The sequence below is a fragment of the Notothenia rossii genome, assembly GCF_949606895.1.
Source record: "Notothenia rossii genome assembly, chromosome: 10".
NCBI classification, from domain to species: domain Eukaryota; kingdom Metazoa; phylum Chordata; class Actinopteri; order Perciformes; family Nototheniidae; genus Notothenia; species Notothenia rossii.
This window is the reverse complement of record NC_136908.1, coordinates 58,965,351-58,987,795: the sequence shown is the minus strand read 5'-3', so window position 1 is coordinate 58,987,795 and position 22,445 is coordinate 58,965,351. Positions and strand designations below refer to the sequence as shown.

The 22,445-nt window shown below is 40.2% G+C and overlaps 1 protein-coding gene across 1 annotated transcript in view; it reads right to left on the bottom strand.

Moving 5' to 3' along the window:
• Positions 1-1,399: 1,399 nt before the first annotated feature.
• nampt1 (nicotinamide phosphoribosyltransferase 1) overlaps positions 1,400-22,445 on the bottom strand; it is a 32,835-nt gene continuing 11,789 nt past the window's right edge. The window contains exons 4-11 of the mRNA XM_079654172.1: positions 20,842-20,970; positions 13,244-13,402; positions 12,269-12,405; positions 8,489-8,714; positions 5,554-5,673; positions 5,326-5,466; positions 5,019-5,153; positions 1,400-4,887 (exon numbers count right to left, since the gene is read on the bottom strand). Of these exons, the coding sequence (XP_079510298.1) occupies positions 4,777-4,887; positions 5,019-5,153; positions 5,326-5,466; positions 5,554-5,673; positions 8,489-8,714; positions 12,269-12,405; positions 13,244-13,402; positions 20,842-20,970 (1,158 nt within the window). The 3' untranslated portion in view covers positions 1,400-4,776. The remainder of the gene's footprint in view (positions 4,888-5,018; positions 5,154-5,325; positions 5,467-5,553; positions 5,674-8,488; positions 8,715-12,268; positions 12,406-13,243; positions 13,403-20,841; positions 20,971-22,445) is intronic.

The window sequence follows — 22,445 nt, the reverse complement described above, 5'->3', positions numbered from 1 at the left end:
ACTTTCAAATGTTTTGTATTCTTTCTATCCGTGATATTGTTCTAATGAGGTTCTATTAAACCTGAAGAAAGTTAAACAATGTCTTCTAAAGCTTTTAAAACGCTTACCAAAGTCTGGAAATAACAACCCTGATGACAATATTTTCACAACAGCAAGCCCCTCAATATATGGAAATGCAATACTTGATATTAAAGAAAAACTGCCACTGTGACTTAAATTGTTGAGAGAGAGCTGATATGATCCTTTTTTCTGTTAATGGAAAAATGAAGGGATGTGCTTTACGACAAAAGCATATCAACATCGATCAGATCATATTTTGAATAAGGGGCTCTACATGTAACACAACATTACAGTAAATGGCTAGCTGGGTCATTCCTAGCATTCGGTGCCATTTAGGTCCCTGCACCACATTATATCATATATTTTGTATTTAAAAAGGTCTAATGCTTATTTTTTAAAAGCTTGGTTTTAAATGTTTATACCCTCTACCATAAAACAATGTTATTTAGCCAGGATATAAAAAATTCTAAATAATTACTCTGATTTTAGCACAAGTAGGCCAAATTGCTGTGTCCCCAATCATGTTTGCTCAACTTCTGTAACAGATATACAAAAATAAATCAAAGAAACACAAACAAATTCTACATTTTTGAGAGTGTTGTATGACCCTTTTGGTAATATTCCTCACCAAATTGAAAATGTTGTTATTAATTCATTTGTATTGAAAATAAAGTGTGTGTCCCCTGTTTGAATGTCCCCCCTGTTACTCTGATTTGAATCCCGCTGGACACGCCCCTTTACTATTCTACTATTTGTATGACTCAAGAAGAAGAAGGAGGATACGTTTTGAGTGGGAAATAATCTTCAAGAAGCAGAGTGAATACGTTCTTCCTTCAACGTTTTTCTAATGTTTTAAAGAACTTAACTATTGCGGTAAAGCATAAAATGTCCACCCTGTTATGCTCCTTTTTAGTGGAACTGATTATTTGTTTTACATTTAGAAAATATGGTGAATATATCTATCAAATATATGTTTCTGTTGTCACCAAGTGCTAGCTTGATTATCATCACACATGTAGCAATAGCCAAGTTTAGCATAAAATGTCCACCCTGTTACTATTTTTCACAGTAACTGGGGATGGTAAAAAAAAAAAAATAATGTTTAAGCATAGTATCCTGAGCTTGACCAAAATATTTTTCTTATACTTTAACAAGCCATCATTCAGATTACGTTTTTTATTTTCCCTAGCTGAAATGGCACCGAATGCTAGGAATGACCCAGCTAGCATTTCAAGCTAACATTTGAGTGTTTTAATTTAAGGATAACCCATATTGTCTAAATGGGCTTTGGACACATTTTCAGACATTTTAATTAGCAATAACTTGTTGAGACACTAAATATTGGTGACACTTTATTCCACAGCTTCATAAATTCAGAATCATTTACAAGTTTCCTGGAAAGAAACGTGTCATTTGGTACAATCATGGGGAAAATAGAAGCAGGGTTAAATCAGCACACTTCCAATGTAATCATTTCAACAACTGCAAGGCTCCCCTGCAGATTCGATTAACAACAGGTCGGCTAAACATCTTAACATGCAAATGGAAAATGAGCCTACAGACAGGCAAACTATTCAACATGTATGAAAAGAAAAGTTAGATAAGTGAATTAAATATTTTTTTAGGAGGGCTTTTGTACGAGCTTATATACGAGGGACGTTTTTTTTCGTATTATGTTTTACCAAATTACCCTCCTCTTTCCAGAAAATAAATTAAAAATAGATCCCTAAAAAGAAAGAGCCCGATAGTAGCTGACGACAAATAAGCAATAATCTAAACAAACTGTGAACTATATGTTAAATCTATCCTGTACTAAAGGAAATAATATAAATCAACCATTCCAAATTGACAGGGTGGCATCTTTAATCAATGTATTGTTGACAATATAGCAAGTTAAAATATCAGTCGTGTTGGGAGAGAATTTTGGGACAACCGATATACATGTGCGTAAAACAACGACCACATAAAGAAAAAAAAGTATTCACAAACAGTTTGTCAGACACACAAGGCAGGCATTCACACACTTACACACATAAGCACATCGCACTGGCGGTCCAGTAAAGCAGGTTTGGATATTCTTCTGTTGGTAAAAAAATGGTTTTGACAAAAATAATAACAGTATTTGTTGTCTCCTCCCTAACTGCCCCTCTGCTTTCAGTCAAACTAGCTGATGTATGTACAGGTGAGAAGGCAGTATGGCCGCATCGTTTGTAAATATTTACTGGCATTTTTCCGTCCTCGAGTCCTTCATACAAAATAATATTTCTGAGGTAAGAACTGAGACATTATCAAAAAATGTTAAACCAGTTTTACTAAAAAAAAAAAATATTGGAAAAATAAATAACTAGCCCTACTCCAAAACTCACACAACAATGGGAAAAAACCGTTGGAAAAGAAAGGAAACAGTCTGAGGTTGTTTCAATGTACTGCTAACTGTGTTGTGAGAGATGGTGACATCACAGGACTCTTCAAGGTCTTGACAGTGACTGTAAGTGTGTTAGCTCGAGGGGCTAGCATGTAGCAGACTGTGGTAGCAGGTGAAAATATGTGAAGCTATGAATGTAAAGTGGTTAAATCACTGGAAAAAGTGTGGGCCAGAGAATAAAATAATATTACCCACAGCATTAAACATTTAAGCTAGTTAGCTAGCAAACGCCATGCTAGCAGCTCATCGAGACTTAACTTTGAGCTAAATGCTATTGTAAGCATGCTCACAAAGACAATGCTAACATGCTGCTGTTTAGCAGATATGATACATTGATGTATTTATTAAAGATGGAACAATGGACATTCATTAATTTGAGAGCTTTAGACATACAGGCTAATTTTCCTTAGCAGCTAACACTAAACTTGGCAGCTCTACCATGTTCACCATCGTAGTTTAGTAAGTTAGCATGCTAACAACTGCTCATTAGCACAACATAACATTTAAGCTAAAGGGGGAAGTTGTTCATTTTGTTGGAATTTAGAGATACATCCAAGTTTACATTTGAATTTTAATACTAGTTCAACATTACATTTTTACATTTGTAGGCTATGTGTTTATTTTTATTTTTATATATATATGTTTCTAGTTATTGTGCTTTTTGACATTTTTTAATTATTGTTTGATTATTCTACTCCCATTGTGTTATTTCATATTGTAGTTATTGCCTGTACAGCACTTTAGTCAACTGAAGGTTGTTTTAAATGTGCTATATAGATAAATAAAGATTGAGATTGAATTTAGATAAGAAGGAGACACAGCCCAAGACATTTGGTGAAATATTTTTGCTTCTGGTCTGCACTTTAAATCCTCTTACATCTCTTCTCCAGGAAAATCCATTTGCATTACCCAAAGGATATAACAGTCACGACTGTATCGCCACCAGTTTGTCACCAAGCTGCGTCTCCTTTCAGGATAAAAGCTGGACAAAGTAAAAAGGAAAAAGTTCTCCTTCCCCCCGAACACCAAGTTAATTTGCATAATAGGAATACTACACAAACCTATAAAGGAAGAAAATCTCAGCACACACACAGCCGAACCAACATTTAACATACATTTCAGCCGAGGAGCCACATAATCTTTCATATACACATAGTCTCCACTCCAGTGAAGACAATTACAGGTTTTTTTTTACATCAACACTTGGTCTTATACAGCAAAGACTGGATCCAGAGCATTCACCATCGTGAAGACCCAATTTGAACATTAGAATTCAAGTCTTGCGTTGTGATTTTAGTTTGTAAAGATTTTGGCTTCTGAAAAGTGATGGAAAATTAGCTTCTTTTTTCAGATGACCAAATGCTTGAATTCTGTGGTACGAGTAGACCTTCATGATGTGAATGCTCTGTGGTCAACATAATGGCAAGTAGATGATCATTTGTAAACCTTGACAGGTGCACCCATAACATGTTTATTTGGTGAAGTCGGAGTACAAAATATTCAGGCAGTGCTCGATAGATGTTGGCCTTGTATAATCTGGGCTTTAGCTGCTGATGGAAAGCAGAAGACTGGGGAAATGAAATCCTTCATCGCCCGTAGGTACAGTAAGTCTGCCCAATCTTCTACTTCCAACAGCTGTCCGCTAATGTTATCGGTGCACCGTTACATACAATGATCATCATGTTCTTCCTTCACATAAAAGACAAAGCTAAGTAGATTCAGACATGTTTTTTTTAAACAGCTCTGTACACAATAGACGGGGCGCGGTCATTGGTGTGGGATGTGGCTTCACATTTTACTTTCTCTCACCGCCTCTCTGTCTTTTGACTCACCGTGTGTTTACTCCACATGCAGCCGCCAGGAACTCACTTACAATCATCTCTTTTGTCTGACATGAAAATATCCACTTAATGGCGGCGAATCGCATTCTTACATTGGAATATGTCTAGCCTTTCAGTGCAATGTGCTGAAGTTACATTTTGGGCAGCGACGCGTGGGAGTGAAACAACCGTTTGTCTACCCCTCTACATGTCTTGCAGCTCACTGTAACTCGCACACACTTTATTCTCTCCCCCCCCCTACACTGTTGGAGAAACAACAACAGTGTTTGGAACTGAGGGTGAAGACAAGTGAATTTGAAGGGATTTTTGGGATTATTTCAGGGGGTTAGGGGAGGGGGATTTATTAGCAGTGCACGCCACCTCTGAGGTGTCGACGGAGGCCAAAAGGTGACGGGTTCAGGGGAATAGGGAGGGGGAATTTGTTTTTGGGGTTAAAGGTGAATTCTGCACTCAGTGAAATGTTTCGATATCACTGTCCGTGAGCTTGGCATTGTCTCTGACTTCGTCAAATGTGTACGACTTCACCATCTTCCCGTTCTGAAAGACAGTGTGCAGCAGGTCCTGGAGACAAAGAGAGAGGATGAAGGTTAAATGTAAATAAAGAATAGAGAAGGAAAAGAAAGGAGAAACAGAGTGGGGTCGAGAAAAGAGGCAGGTAAGTGTCCGAGAGTTACCGTCGGCATTGAACTCACCACGCCATACTCCTCCAGGTCGCCCTTGCCCTCCTCCAGGGTGACAAAGTCTCCGCCCTGAGTCCGGTGCAGGGACAGACGACCTTTCTTTGACCTCTTGTTGGGGTCCGCCACCGGGTCTTTGAACACATTCACCTATACAGCACAGAAAAATATATATAAATCACATTTGGAAATGCGAGGGAAAGCAAGCAAAGTTCTGTGCTGATTTATAAACGCCAAAGTCAGGAATAAACTTTTACTTTTTTAAAATATTTTGTGGCAAAAGAAAGCTAGCTGCTACATGAAGTAAAGCATCAGTTCTCACCCCCAGTCCGTTAGTGACCACGTAGCTGCATTTGAAGGAGCAGTTGAGCAGATCTCTGGTCAGTTTCTGCAGCAGAGCCCCTCCGGACCCAAAGGAAATATTCTCAATGGACCACCTGTGCTGCTTCATGCCCTCCACAATCTGAGGTAGGAATAAAGTAACATGTAAGAGAAACAACCTCCACCTCCTCGTACATGGCGTCAGTAAGTCAGTAGCATGTTTTCAAACCTCTTGCAGAGTGTTGATATCAACTCCGTCTCCCTGTATGACTCTGATGTAAGGAGGGAGAACCTTATAGCCTTTGGAGTTCTCCTCTGGAGTAAACTTCTTACCCAGGATCTCCAAAACCTGAATCAAGAGAGGTTATAAGAGAGAGAAAAAGTTAGCGTGTTAAATCGAGGTGGTCTTCACAATACTAGAAAGGTATTGCCCTTTCCTGCTGTTAAAAGAGATACAGTTCCTCTTTTATTAGTACAAGTACTCAATAATGACAAATACTTAATTTGGTAATGCAATAACTAGAGATTTCCTGATCCGATCACGTGATCGGGGATCGGAGCCGATCACGTGATTTTCAAAAGATCGGAATTGGGGATCGGATTATTATTTTATTTATTTTTTTTATTCAATGTAACAAAACAAAAATGACCATGTTCAAGTCTTAAAGTCATCCTGAGGCCTTAGTTTTGGTTTCAAATGACACAACATCATGTATGTGTTGCTTCTTTGGGGCTTGTTTTCATAGACCTGGTTGCTTATTTCTCTCAAATCTGGCAACAGAGTGGGCAGGGCGCAGTGTCTAATTGTAGCAGTAAGCTAACGAGTACTGATAAGCTTTAGTTTGTTTTGATCCAATGCTGCACAACTGAACTGATCCAATGCTGCTGTGAAAAAAAGAAGCTATATCCATGTTGGATAGAATATCCAATTTAAATAAAAAAATAACCTTAAGGGACAACTTGAATGCTTTTTTTCTTTTTTCTCTCTTAATGCATTGCATAAAGATCGGATCGGGAAAAATCGGTATCGGCAAATTGTCAAAATCAAATGATCGGAATCGGATCGGGAGCAAAAAAAGGTGATCGGGACATCCCTAGCAATAAGAACAATCTGGCTTTGTAGTCTGAATCAAGATGGCAAACTTTCAGCATTAACATGTCAGCCCTATAGTTCCCTTAATGACCTTTTCACAATAAAAGCTCTAGACCTATATGCTGTATAACACATTTTTAAGAAGCAACTTAAAGAATAGGCGCTTCTAGAAAACAGCTGGGTGCATGTATCTCAGATCTGTGACATGTTAGGTTGTTGAGATATAAACTGAAAATGACAAAGTATGAACAATATGGTGCAAGTGTTCAATATTAACACACCCTTGCATTGACACTGTCTTCATATTTTCAGTTGTTTCCAACCCGTCTACCTTGATATATCTTCTTAATTTAATTTAATTGATATTATCAGGGTATATGCAGGAATCCTGAGGTCAAATGTAATACCTTTTAAGACCTTTTTTAAGACCCTTTCCATACATTTTAAGACCTCATCGCAACTTTGAGTTCTAATCGGTTACATTGGCTACACACTTTACCTCACATTTACTATATTGATTGTAAGATAGCACAACTAAACAGAGTGCAGACAGACTACTGAAGCCTCCTTTCCACATGAACTTCAACCTCTCTGTGAAGGTCAGGTTTAATGCAGTATGCTGCTTTGTTGCTTCTGTACTCTGTGCTCTTTCATTCCACTAAAACTCATCAGAAACCATTAGAAACCAGTATTTGACCAATAAACAAAACAATTGACAAAACTTTGAACTATGAAATATGTTAAACTTTGGTGAGCTTCAGCGGGGTAATGCCATATAGGAGCTCCCTCACAAATGCCCAGGGGTTAAATTGGGCTGGGGCTGTCCGGGGCTAAGCCCTGGCACATAAGACGATGCTCTGACGTAATCACCCTCACACATTTGTCATATGTTTACAAAAAAGGATATATATGTTATGATTTTTCTCGTTCTTAATATAGACTATATTTAGGGTCGATATGTGTTGACTTTACTTTAAAATAGCAGATCTCTGTGACCGGATATAGTTTGGCTTAGACCCCGGCCCCACACGGTAAAACGCATACGCAAGCGCAAAAAAGTCTTGCGTTCACACGCATTCGATTCATTAACGTGTCCGTTCACATTAGACCGTTGGAAATGCTGGAAACGATGTAGTACATATGTCAGGCCTGTAAGTGGCGCTGCTGCCGCCCAAAATACACCAAAAGCAGCGAAGAAGACCCCGGAGCATGGTTGCCATGGTTGCCCTTCTGTTTATTCTCCGCGGTGGACGGCGTGTTCTCCTGCTGTATCTCTCAGGTAGTCCACCAGCAGATGAAAAACACCCACCTCTCCGCCTCTTCCAAGGAACGAGGGGACCGTGCGGCAGTTTCCGTAAAAAAAATGTTCCGCAGGTCAACATGTCCGTTAAAGTTTAAATCTTCCGTACAAAATTAGGAAAGTGCCGGTCAGAGGTCTTCTTTGTTATTTATTGAGCTTTAAGACAAATTGATAACGACTCTGTTCTCTGTATAATAATATAATAATATTTAATAAACGGTGACTGCCTCTCTTTTTCTCCCCCTCTTCTGACAGCCCAGCAGCAGCAGGAGACGTGGGGAGAGGGAGGCGGGCTCTTTCATCGTTATCAGAAAATGATCATATAGGGCACACACGGAGCAGTTGGACCCCCAGAGCGTTGCCTATGCCGGTCTACCCACCTTGGGACCCGTTACCGTAGTCGTTTATTCCCCCCCCCCCCCCCCACACACACACACACACACACAGAGCGGAGCAAGGCAACGAAATATAAAATAATAAGCAGCATTTTACGGCGCGCTATGCATGGGGCCGTCTTGTGGGGTTTCCCGACTTGTCGTTTCAGTAAATTAAAGGGTGTTTCATGTTGTCGTTGCTGTGAACCTTCTTAATACCTTGGAAAATGCCGTTTCATACTTTTTAATAGCCTTAATTTTCGCTTAATTGATTTATCAACTTTTAATACTTTTTAAGACCCCGCGGACACCCTGATTATGCAGGTGTCTTATCAAAGTCATTATTTTGGTATTTTTTTTCAACACTCATTTTAAGATTCTTAGACTAGCTTTGTACCTTCAGAACGGTATCCAGCGGGTTCCCTGAGTCTGGCCGCACCACCAGTGGAGCGTCGGCACTGCGCGCCACGATTAGCGCCCTCAGGTCCTCCCCCCAGATCTTCTCGCAGGCGTTGTAGATGTCGTAGCTGTCGCTGACGATGGACACGGGCACGTTGGGGAACTGCTTGATGATGTGCTCGAAGGCGTCTTTCTCGTGGTCCTTCCCCCACGCTGTGATGGTGCTGCAGAGAGAACGGAAGACTGTCAGTCATTTTTCTTCCCATATCATCGATGAAAATTATATTATATCGTGATTGGTCTTTAAATGAAGAAGAACGTAGAATGAATGAATGGAGACCACTTCACACCATCCATTCAAATATAGAGATGGATTAAGTGAGAGGTTAAACAGCAAAAAAAGTGAATGCCTAGGCAAGTAGTGAAAATTATGAATATCGGAATTTTTATTTACATGTTTACCTGATATGTGTAAGTGGGAAATGAAAATGCTATTTTGATTACATTTTCCCTTTTCTGACATACGACTGAACTGCAACAGGCATTGATCTGATGTTAATACCACAGATCGGCCAGCAGAGGGCAGTGCACTCCAGGTATTACTTTTGGATGACTCTACAGTACAATGAAAATACAATTTGGCTTAGGTGTAGTCACCCACACTATAAAAAAGCCCTATTTTTTGTACTTGTCCATAGAAAAATCAGATCCCAAGACAGTTTCCGTTTTAGGTCCTAAGATAACAAGATATCTGAAAGGCCTGCCAACACCTAAACACGATGAAAGTGCCCGAAATCTAGTTTAAAATCTTTGTTTTGTGATATTCAATGTACGCAGAAGTAATCTCAGGCAATTTTCATTGTGTCAGGATTTACAAAACCTTCTTACAATTTAGTGTCTGATTCAGTTACCTTACAGTGCAGATCTGACCTGAGACACTTTAAAAAATGTATTTTAATGTACATTTCTCAGAGATTCTCCAGTTATCCCTCCAAGGCCCTATGATGCTTTGAAGGTGACACACCTCTTCCCTCTACATCAAGATCAAAGTGGAAATTCACCGCGACCCCTCCCTCTGAGGTAGAAACCACACAGACTTTAAGGAGGTGAGCCATTACATAACGGTTACTATGACAGCTACTGCCACCATCCCACAATGCACTTGTGTGGGGATGCGGGAAGGGTGCGCTGGAGCAGCAGTAACTGCCCTGGTGGCTAGGAAGAAGGGACGAGTGCAAAAGAGATGAAGTGTGTGTGTGTGTGCACAGAAAAGATGGATCAGTGCCAAAAAAACAGCACCAGAGACACGCAAGGGCCAGTGCATGTGCGTCAGGGCAGCAGCCAATGAAAAGCTTCACCTCCAGCCAATCACAGCCCCGCTCACAAAGGGAGGTAGATGAAGCAGATGATTAGTGTGAGGGTGACATAACACCGACCTCAGCCAAATGACGAGTCAATTCTCACTCATTCTGATCAATTCCCTCCGTCAACAGCTTTGGCCGAGAACCAGCTGTGATTTGAAACACGTTTTCCTATCTTGAAAATCAATTTGGCTTGAGGGTGAAAAAGTTATCTCACACGCGGCTCCCAGCCAGGACATGAAGTATCTCAGCAGAGACGAGTCGAGCAGAGTCGCGTACCCCTGCTGTACCCCTGTGCACTCTGGGAGAATGTGAATGCATTATGGCGACCATTAGCATTGTGCACAGGAGTTTGCAGCCTCTGGGGGCTAAGGTTCTGCAAACCTAGCACGTACCCTCAAAAAGATTGGCTTGTCGCCCCTCCCTGAATTACTCAGCTGCTCAACGTCCTCATCATCCCATTACTCAGAACGCTCAACAAACTACTAAAGAGTGGTGAAGGAATGAGTCCTTTACCCGGAAATAAGTAAGTAGTAACAGTTCTACTAATTGCTAACAAGTTGCTAAATGGTGCTACTTAACGTCATCATACCGAACATTGCCCGTTTATTTCAGAAACTTTGATTCTATGTTTTATTCGTCTATGCTCTGGTGTGAGACGATGGAAACAAAGGGATGGTTTCATTCAAATATTCAAGATGGATGTTCCGCATAACTGGTTTAGTAGATACAACTCCCTACTGTGTTGAGGGTCAAGCATTTCTCAAAGGTTATATCCAAGTTAAGGCACATTCTTAACCTTGAAAGCATAAGGGTTGAATGTATCTTTCATACTCCTGAGATCTGCTTTGAATTCTGCTCGACTACTCCTGCACTTCATACTTGTACCTAGAAGCCAAGTTCTTCACAACTAAAATGTATTATAATATTAGTGTTTGGGTTTCCTTTATTCGCCTGACACGGCCGCATTTCATAGAATGAACACACTACTGATGAGCTGATCACCAGTTCTATCACCAAGAGAAAAAAGGTTGCTTGGTCTAATTACCAAAATATTGTAATTTATTGTTTGTTTGACGGTTGTTACACCTGCAGGATTGTCCCTCACTATGTCAATAATGAGGACAATGAGAAGGGGGGGGGTTCAATGTATACGGTTCCCTTATTGCAAAGGTTTACTAGTCCCTGTAACGGCAAGTATATGTCATTGTAACTGGTGAAATGTTAGTGTTAAGCTTTATGAACTGCTACTAGTTAGGGCTGCAACAAACGACTAATTTGATAATCGATTAATCTATCGATTAATGAAACGATTAATCGATTATTCGGATCGTTAAGGTTTTAACTGTACTACTACTTATATCAATACTGCTTATCGATCCGGTCCTTTCAACGATAGTATTAACGGTTCTTTTGACAAGAAATAAGGTAAACTAACTCAACAAATTGTGAACAAAACTAACATTGCTTTTTATTTTAATTAAATGCATAATATTTCACATCAAAAGAAACAACAATGTTTTAACAAATCATATTAAATAATCTGATGACAGAACTGTAAACAGAATAGCTGAAACTTTAACAAAATAACTAATTCAGTTACCTCTAATCATTAACCTATGTTTTTATAACTGTGTTAACTCTGCGTGTTGCTGCTAGCATACATAACACCTGACGTGGAAAGGTTACTCTTGGAAGGGGCTACAGAGCTACTAGAAAGACAGCCGAACCCGGTGCATTCCTCCGTCTGAATGTGGTGCACTTTTGCTAAATGTTTAGACAAATTGCTCGTTTTACCGCCTTTATATGATAAACTGTTATTGCAATTTTGGTAACGAGCATTGTCCACATCGAGACGGATAAAGTTTAACCACACCTCGGAGCGCGTTCTCTTCGCCATCTCCTGCGTGTGTGTGTAAACTGCCCCGCCCCCTCGCAAGCAGGCGGGGGAGAGATCGCTCGTCTGAATTCGGAAGATCGAAAATACATTATAGACGCATTTTGTAGTCATATTGCATATTAGAAACTGAGTTGGCGACACTAAGACTGCGATATAATGTTTATGTAGCAATAATACATAACATATGTTTTTAAATGTCTCCTGTACCCATACAAAAGAGCGATAACGTTGGAGCTTAACGGGGTGTAGAACACATGTGATGACGTCACCAACGAATCGACGACTGAATTAGTTGCCAACTAATTTGGTAATCGATTTTAATCGATTAAGTCGATTAGTTGTTGCACCCCTACTACTAGTAAACCTGAAGCTGAGGGATGTGGCTACGCAAAGAAACACCCAGTCTCCAAGCAGGGACTAAGCTTTAATAAGCATAATAAAATTAAAGTGTGTGTGTGTGTGTGTGTGTGTGTGTGTGTGTGTGTGTGTGTGTGTGTGTGTGTGTGTGTGTGTGTACCTGTGCTCTGCGGCAGGCACTGAGAAGCCAGGCACGGGGTCCTTGGTGCCGTAGTACTTCTTAATGACTCCGATGCCGGCGACCGTGTCTGTGCCCTTGAAGTTCACCAGATGGGCCGAAGCCCCGATGCCCGCAGTCTGCAAAGAGACGGAAGATGGTGTCATGGGGTAAAAGGTTATTTCTATATAATCTCAATTCTAAATGACCTTGAAGCTGGCCGCCGCTGTGGCTGTAAATTGTTGTATGACTGTGTGTGTTCTAAAAATGGTCTGAAACTGTGCCATTATCATTATTTGGTCAGGACTCGCTTGATAAAGATATTTTTAATCTCCATGAGACCTAGCACATTCTATGGATAATCTTTCATTCCCAAAGATATTGATATTGTTATTTTGTATATATTGATTGTTGGGTTTGTTATCTTAATGTGTGCATATGTGTCTGTTGATTGGGTATATAGGATATACATATTTTTATACATATCTGTATATTGTATTTTTGTATTCGGGATTGTTGGAAACGTCCTTTTGATCTCTGTCTGTACACACCAACTAAAAGATTGACAATAAAGTTGACTTTGATCCTGGTTAAATAAAAGATAAAATAAAAAAATATATATAGTTTTTCATTTCACACCATTTTTTAATGCCTCCTAAGATCGAGAAAAATATTTCACAGTCTACTAATACGCTTTTTCCAGAGGTTTGATACATAGCACATTTGTCAAACTACTATTTCCAAAGTCCTCTAGTGTGGAGGAAATATGAAAACCTGCTTAATTCTAACCGTTTATTCTTCAAAATAACTGAGCTCACTTCAGTCCGTCCCATCAGACTGTTCGAAACCATCGAAGCTCAGGACAGTTGACCTTGAGTTAAGACTTTCGAGCTACAGTTTCCGAAGTCAGGAATTCCCGTTCAAGCTTAGGATTATGTTTGTAAAAATGATTTAATGATAAATACAGTGTGAGTGTACCTCCTGTGAGGAGACGCCCCTGTAGCCAAAGTCATGGAGTTTATACGCCAGCTTGTCCAGGTTCCCAGAAGTCTCCAGGAGATACTTGGCGAGGATCTTCTTCTGCTCTCTGGAGTTGGTTGCCACGGTGATGGGGTACCAGATCTGCACCAGGATGGTCTGATGGAGGGAAAGAAGGACAGTCCAGTTTAATTTAATTTCAGGGTGACAGATTACTTTCCGGGCAATTCATCTTAAAGGTCACCTATTACGCAAAATCCTCTTCTTCATGTCTCTTCTACATCAACGTGTGTCCCCTCTTCTCCATGTCTCTTCTACATCAACATGTGTCCCCTCTGTGTAAAGAGATTCTGAAAGTTTCAGGAAAAAAGATTCTCTCTCTTTTTGTCCTGATCCATTTCTATAAAAACCTGCCTGAAAATCGGCTGATCAGATTTTGGCCACGTTATGATGTCATAACGATGTTTTGGCTTGAGTAACCATTAGCCAATCAGCAACCAAAGTAACCCCCCCCTCACCTTATCACCTGAATCTCATCCTAGAGCACCATTGTTATTTTTAACCAAATATCTCTCAGAGGGTTGTGGGGAGGGCCTCCTTATTTTTTATCTAAAGCAGTGCTTCTCAAAGTGTGGTCCGTGAGCGCCCCCTAGTGGTCCGTGAGTATATTGGTAACATTTCACATTTAAAATAAATAAATAAATTTAAGTTTTCCGCACTCTCGCGGGAATATCTCCGCAATGGAGCGAGGTTAAGTTTCACTTTTTATCGCATGATATAGCCCAGCGCAGCACCTTCATCACACATGTTGCCACTTGTTTGTAACATTTTCAGGCGATTTGTAATCTGTTCTAGAAAAACGATGTGTTTTTTGATATTTGTGGAGTTAGGTGGTCCGCGAGTGTTTTTTTATTGGTTAAGTGGTCCTTGGTATGAAAAAGTTTGAGAAACACTGATCTAAAGCAACAGACAGAGAATCAGCACCTTTGAAACAGAAGGGATTATGGGTAATGCTGCAATGATCCGTTTGGTGTTTCGAGCCAAACACTTCAGAGACATGTTTTGTATATATCTGAGAGCTATAATATATTGATGAAAAACAGTGTGATCTTTTATGACTTTTAATTCCTGTGATTATAAATTCATCTCACCTCTTAGACTTAAAACACTTTTCAGAGCCTATTAGGCCGGTTTAATCAAACATTAAACCAGTCAGCATAAGTCGCAGCTGTTTTTCAGCCCTGAACGGACCAGTGAATGTCGGGTCCGATCATCCTGCGAGTATTTAACTCGTCTGAATACCCCAAACTAACGGGCTCAGAGGGATCAGAGGGGGCCGCTCATTCTCTCTGTAAACATACATTCCTCATGTCAACTCTGACCACACTCAAAAAAAGTGGATTATCTTCTCAACGTCCTCCCCACCGGCTTGGAAATCAACAAATAGCAAGCCACATGAATGTGAATGTTATATGCTACAGAAATATGGCCAGGATCCGTTGAATTGTCAGAATATTGGGGTCAGATTATAATTTTTCGGGTTTGATAAGCTAAAAAAGAAAGTAGAAAGAAAGGGAAGTCAAAGAAAACTAGTTCTGCTTAAAAAGTTATTAATGATTGAGAGTCTGAGCTAAACATTTCAGATGTGTGTATCTCACACGGCACTGTCACTTTCATTCATGTACCTTTTGTTATTCATGTTTTATAAGCTTTGAGTGTTTTAAATGCCATTTTATAATATGTTTCTTGATGTCTTTCATTTTTGTAAAGCACTTTGAATTGCCTTGTGTTGAAAGGTGCTGTGTAAATAAACGTTCCTTGTCTTGCGAGTGCTGCACGATATAGAAAAAATACTGCCTTAACAGAATAACATGAGATGTTTTACAATTATTCTTGTTTTATGAATCATTATCTGTATCAGGGCTTCAACATTAATGAAAATGTAACGGAAAAAGCAATTATGGACTCGTGCAATATCCAGATAGCAGTAAGATCAATGTTTGTTAAAAGCTTAATATATAACAATATCACTCTTAATTAAAAGGGCCCATGTCATGCTTTTCTGGTTATCACCCGTCCCCTTGTGTGCTATGAAGGTTTCTCTGCATGTAAACGGTCTGCAGAGTCACAAACTCTCAAAGTACACCCTGTAGTGAGTAAAACTCTAACACAGAAAAGACCTGTCTATGCTGCCCCAGAACGCCTCGTTGGAGATGTCTCTTTTTCTTCCTGGTACTAAGTAACGTAACGACAACCCAAATGGACCAATCCGCGGAGCCGTGAGCACACACACACAGACTCACAGCCAGGCTGCGGGTGTGTGCTCGGGCTGGTTTCGGGCTGGGTTTCGCTGTGTCTCGCAGCCACCAGGAAACCACACCAGTAACCCAGCTCACACTGTCCCCAGCAGCGAGCCCCGCAACGTCCCGCCAACACGGCACCCAGACCCCACGCAGCATTCTCAGCTGTTTGTCATTACTGGGGTCATTTTCTGGTTGCTTACGCCATGGTAACACATAATCACTGATGTTCCGCTGTAACGGTGGTAGACTCATCAGATCAGAGTGGGCGAGCTGACCAATCAGAACACACATGGCTCACAGGGAGAGGGGCAGGAGCTCCAACAAGCCGTTTAGGACAGAGAGTGAATACACATACTATACAGAGATGCTGTATGAGAAACCAATGTGAGTTTGGAACATTGAACAATGTAAATCTATTCTAGTAGACCTCAACAATGGAATTATGATCAGTAGAAATGGCCATGACATGGGACCTTTATTTTGTCACGATAATGTGATGATAATTCCCTCTAAAACTGCAATTAATATCCCAGCTTCGCATTATTACACCAATAATAATTTAAAATTAGATGTATCATGCAGTCCTTCCTTTTGAATTCAGTAAGTGTCTGACCATCTGCGCTTCTTTACATATGTCAACGTCTAATCTAACACAAACGGTACCCTATTAAAAAGAAAATGTTGTCAAAGTAAGCGTCTAATTCAAGGAATGACACCTTACCATGTGTTTGTGGAACGTCATTAGAAGCAGATAAAGAGCTTTACCACCATTTAAGAACCAGGAAGTAGAGATTTCTAAAAACTTCAACTTTTTCAAATTCCTCACTTAACTCTGCCGAAAGCTATGCAGTGTGTTTTCACAGGTCACATGCCTCCTCAGACTTAATCATAATCTAAACTATAAAATCATGTGACTGCGCGCACACACACACACACACACACACACACACACACACACACACACACACACACACACACACACACACACACACACACACACACACACACACACACACACACACACACACACACACACACACACACACACACACACACACACACACACACACACACACACACACACACACACACACACACACACACACACACACACACACACACACACACACACACACACACACACACACACACACACACACACACACACACACACACACACACACACACACACACACACACACACACACACACACACAATATAGTAAAACAAAACATAAACAAACAAATGTAACTGCTCCTCGGTTAAATTTAATAATCTCTTTGAATTCAACTGCGTGCTACATTTCTACAATATTAAAAATAGAGTTTTAGATCATCCAGTGATATTTTATCGGGGGGTTATTTCTCTAAAGGTTACCATGGGGCAGTGATACGGTAAAAACCACACTCAGGAGGAATGTTTGCACACAAACACGTGCCAACACAACTTCTCAGTCAATGTCCCATAACAAAATGGAGGGAGATAAGGGACGAGAAGCGGGTGAGAATAAGAGGGGTAAAAGATCCAGAGAGACGTATAAAAAAAAAATGACAAGAAAATGAAATTAAAAGAAGGAGCGACAGCAAAAGCAAAAGGGGAGAAACAACCTAAGTGGACCGGGCTAAAGGCTACGGCTAATTTTACATCAACTATGAAGAATGAGTGTGTGTGAATGAATGTATTTATATCAGCTGTGGAGATTGTGTGTGTGTGTGTGTGTGTGTGTGTGTGTGTGTGTGTGTGTGTGTGTGTGGTAATTGTGCTCGTGACTGTATTGAAGCCCTTTCACTGGTGTATTTAGTCTTTATAGCAGGGGTGGGGAACCTCCGGCCCCCGGGCCGTATACGGCCTGCGAGACCATTTGCTACGGCCCTCGAGGTGATTTATAAACACACGCAAAAAAGAAAAAAATTAAAGAAATCTAGACCGCAAACAAATTAAACAAGCGAGTGCCTGTTTTTCCTGGCCACGGTCAGGGTCCTTGAACACAACACGAGCCTAACGTGTCATCACGTGGTATATGTCTCGTCTGACAGGGGTGCAGTTCTTCTGACGGAGAGCACCAGAGCGTCGTACCCATAAGGAGCCGGACACATGCCACAGTATTTGCGTGGCTGTGTCTTTAGTTGAAAGCCCAGTGGCGATCTGTTCATCTGTCATACTGATCATACAGTCAATAACTTTGTTGTTATTAGCATCTGGTTAGCTAGCTATGCTAACGAATATAAGAAGCTTTTGATCCAACCAGTGAGGTAAAGGCACATCTTTATATGATCATTATAGTTATAGAAAAACAAGATAATAAAGTAAACTGGTATAAAATACAATATGACAGTAAAACATTTTTTTTATTAATAAACAAGAATACAGTTTGAAAGAGGAGTGATTTGTAAAATATCCATAAAGAAAAATAAATCTGCTCACAGTTCCGTTTCATATGGGTGTTGAGAGATGTATCCATAGATCTCCTAATGTTGCTCTCAAAGTGCACCAGATTGATGCTTTTAACTTCAACATTTAAAAAAAAATCTCGGGGGAGCATGCCCCCCGGACCCCAGTGGAGGAGGTGAGGACCCCCCTAGAGGAGGTTAGGTCCCCCCCACTTAAATCAGTCCACATGGATAGGAAACTAAATACTTTTGCACACATCTTGTGTCCAAACCTTTCTGTTTTGGTGGTCATGCCACAACCGTGCACGTGAATGCATGCACGAGTCATGGTGAGATATCTGGATTAAGAGGTTGCTTTTTCTTTGCACGGCATGAAAGAAAGGCGAAATGAATGGGCTGTGATTTTAGTATTTTTAAGCAGAGGTCAATCATTTGTACGGCCCTCGGAGGATGTTGAAAAAGTTGAAATGGCCCTTGAGAGGAAAAAGTTCCCCGCCCCTGCTTTATAGCTTGGTCTATGTGTATGAACGTATAGGTCAAAAATATGTCTGGAAGCACAGGGCTACTTCACTGAAAAAGATTTGACAGAAGATAGACTTATCAAAGACCCATATGTATAACTCACAAGTGTTCCTTTGTATGCTTTCTTTTTGCATCAATGGATGGCAACAAAGACGGCTTCTTCTTCATCATCTTCTGAGAAAACCATCAGGCTCCACATGATATTTATGAATGGAGTGAGAGAGAGAGAGAGAGAGAGACCGAGAGGGAGGCAGAATGGAGATATTGCAGCTTACGGTAAATGACTTTAGCTGCAACGAGTCATTGAGGACAGTCGGTTCATGCAGCATTAAGTGCAGAAGATCTTCGTCTCGGGAAGGACTCAATGTAATAAACTCAGCGCTGAGGAAGCTGCACCCGGCACCAGTCTGCCTACTTCAAATCACTAAAAGCTTTTTAACAGCTGTACCCTTTCTGACAAAAAAAAAACCCCACCGACGTTATGTTGTTGATATATTTGAAACATGTTTCGCCACGACAGATGATCACAGGTGGTTATATTCACTTATGGCATCTGATACCTCATTTGACATTTTGTGAGACATGCGGTTCAGCTTTCTTGCCAATAATGGGATTAAGGAGGCCCTATTTTGCTTTTAGGGGTTTCGCTTTCATGTACTGCGTTTCATGTAAATGGTCTGCAATGGCTGGAATCCCAAAGTGGGACATCTCTATAGGCCTGTCGCGATAAGCAATTAATTGACTTCGATAAATACAAATGAACTCGATAACTTTTCTGACTTCGATGAATTGCCGTTTACATGCGTGTTTGTTTACATAAGGATGTGACCAGCATTTTAGCCAGGCGTGCCCGACGCGCTGTGAGGGGCGGGGCTCACACAAAGCCAGGTCGGGACACTACGTGGTGCAACAGCGTAGCAGCCAAATGAATAATACAGAGACAAGCAGGAGACAACGTGTGACTTACGCGAGGGGAATTTGAAGTTAAATGGAATTGGTTGCAAAACCTAATCCCAAATCTCCGGTGTGGGAATATTTTGGATTTAAGCCAAATCAACGAGGCGAACCTACGGACTTGAATGAGCCGGTATGTCGCATTTGTTTTCAAAAGCTAGCGATACGACCGAGCTTAAACTGCACCTGAAACACAACCACCCCATTCCGTTTTCAACCAGCCCCCACCTTCCCGACTTTATTTATTTTTAAAAACATTTTTTACTACTGCATTTTCACAAATGCAATTGCGTGTTTTGGCCACAAGAGAGCTCTGTTTTCCAGCCTGAGTCTTTTTAATTTATTGTTTTGGTTGTGTGTGATTTATTTAATTAATCTTTTATAATTTAATTGATTTGTTTTATTTAAATATTATTTCACATTTCATTTGCAATGTTGAATGTTCAATAAAAAGGGATGTACTTGAATTATTAATATATTATATCAGTGGGCTAAAATGGTCTTACAACGGTGCCGACAATATAATCGGGAAAATGTATCGTTCAACAAAATGAATTATCTTGAAAGGCCTACATCTCTTAGCAGTTAGTCAATCACAACAGAGCCAGCCAGCTAACCAATCAGAGCAGACTGGGCTCTGGTTTCAGACAGAGGGTGAAAAGAGGCAGTATGAGAAACATAAAGAGCTTTTTGAACATTAAAGCTTGGAGACATGTCACAGTAGAGGGACAACATACAGATATGAACCTGAAGATGTGCATTATATGTCCTTTTTAACTGCACCGGAGCAGCTTCTGTAAAATATATAAGCCTACATTTTTAACCAACTGGTCCTTCCTCTCTTAAACGGCCTTTAATTTAATTAAAAAGTGAACAAAGTTGAAACACATTCCTTAAACTTCCATGTTCAGGGTGATTTCGAAGCCTCAGAGAACAGAACATTGTTCGAGTCAAGGCGATGATTTAAGACTGAAATTATTTGGATATATGGATTTGTTCTGCAGTTACAGTCCATCTCTAAGCGGTAGTTAAGCAATAAGCCATGGCGGTGAGATTTAAGAGGAGATACTGTAAGAGGTGTCGTTGGGCGCGCTGCCAAGCTAAATAGTTTACAGCTTTTATAAAACTGTTAACTCTCCATTGTGATAAAAAGGGCAGTATTTAGTCTTAAATGGATAATCAAATAAAGATAACCATTAAATCACACTGAGATGTCTAGCAATGAAGTTCCAATGGCAATTTAAGGAGAACATTAAAGTCTCAACTGTTATATGAGGCCAGAAGAGTCAAGTCAGATTTATAGCTTGTGTGGTTCTAGTTTTAAAAACACTGAATTAGACCCCTCCCAGCCCGATGCACTTTCCCTTATTGACTTAGGCGTCTTCTCAGGACCTAAGATAAACAAGAGGACGGACAAAACAAACGTACCTCCACCCAGTTGGTGAGCCAGTAGCATTCAGGGTCCGTGCTCTCCACCGTGAACAGGACGTTGCCCCGAGGGATGACACTCCCCTCGGGCACTGCCTTGATCTCAATGGGCAGGTGGCCGTCGTATTTCTGTAATCACACACACACACAAATAGCCCATTCAGAATCAGGTGTACACTGGTAGGTCTAGGATGGGTTAAATCAGGGGTGTCAAACTCAAGGCCCGGGAGCCAAATCCGGCCTGTGACCTCATGTTATGTGGCCCCATAAGAGCTTGCAAAGAATACAATATGTTTATTATACGGTTACATGCCGATTTACAGAAGCAATTTGCTTATAAACTACATGTCCCACAATGCATCTCAAATTTGACTTTTTTTTCTCAGAAACTGACTTTTTTCTTAGAATTGTTTTTGTAAATGTTAAAAAGAAAATCACTTGTTTTTTTCAAAATTTCACTTTATTTTATTTTGGCTTTTTTTTAAAAATCATTTTCTGACATTCTCACTGAAGAGACTTGCAATTATTTGCCCTAGACTTCTGCTTTCAGACGTTGTTAATTATGAAGTCATTACCCTATCTGATAATAATCCAATGCAGAGGCAATGAAGTAATATAATACATTATTTTATATATACATATTTATATATGTATTTTTATATCGTCTTAAAGTTACAACCGGCCCTTTGAGTGCAACCATAATGCTGATGTGGCCCGCGATTAAATTGAGTTTGACTCCCCTAGGTTAAATTAAGTGAAGTGAAGTTTCATTTCGTGATTTGGTTCAGATATGTTGATGCAGAAAGCCTAAAAAAAGGAAAGTGACACATTTGGAGGCGAATTCTGGTGAGATTCAAACTATTCTGTGGAAAGGCAGTGAGATCAGGCCAGATATAGATACTTCCTGCATTTTAAACCCTGTTCAAAGCAAATGTGGTGTCGCATTTCACACTTAATAATAATAATAATAATAATAATAATACATTTGATCACTGTGATAAAAAGGAAATAAAATAAAATATAAAAAGTTGAATTAAAATATTAAAACAGCATTATTCACAAATTAAAAGCCAGTCTGAAGAGGTGTGTTTTGGTCAGTGCTTTGAAGGTGGGGGGGGGGGGGGGGGGGGTCGGTGTGCAAAATGTGTGCAATGGGTAAAATAAACTAAATCTAGAGGTAGCAGATATTTGTCTGCTTAAAATGGTCCGGTATAAGTTGGTTCAAAGCTGATCATAATGATGTGATCTGTGAGAAATGATTACAATGTGATTCAGCAATATGTCAAGCAGTGACAAAAGGAGTGTAATTTAGAGGTGATTAACACTTCACCTCTCTTGAGAGAAGGCTTTGTCAGTACAGCTCTGTGCTCTCTCCAAGGTGCTGAAACAGTTCCTCTCAATAACCAGAAATATGTAAAGCACATTTTCTCTGGAAATGAATCAGTCTTTTAATAAATTAATCTGACTTTAATCTCCAACTAGTTCTTCTTGTCTCTCCCTCTATGGAAATCCACAGCACTAAATGTGGTTCTCTTTGTGACGGCTTTTATTACACATGCAGAACATATTTCTAAAAGACTATTAGCCACCCTCTGGAAACTTCC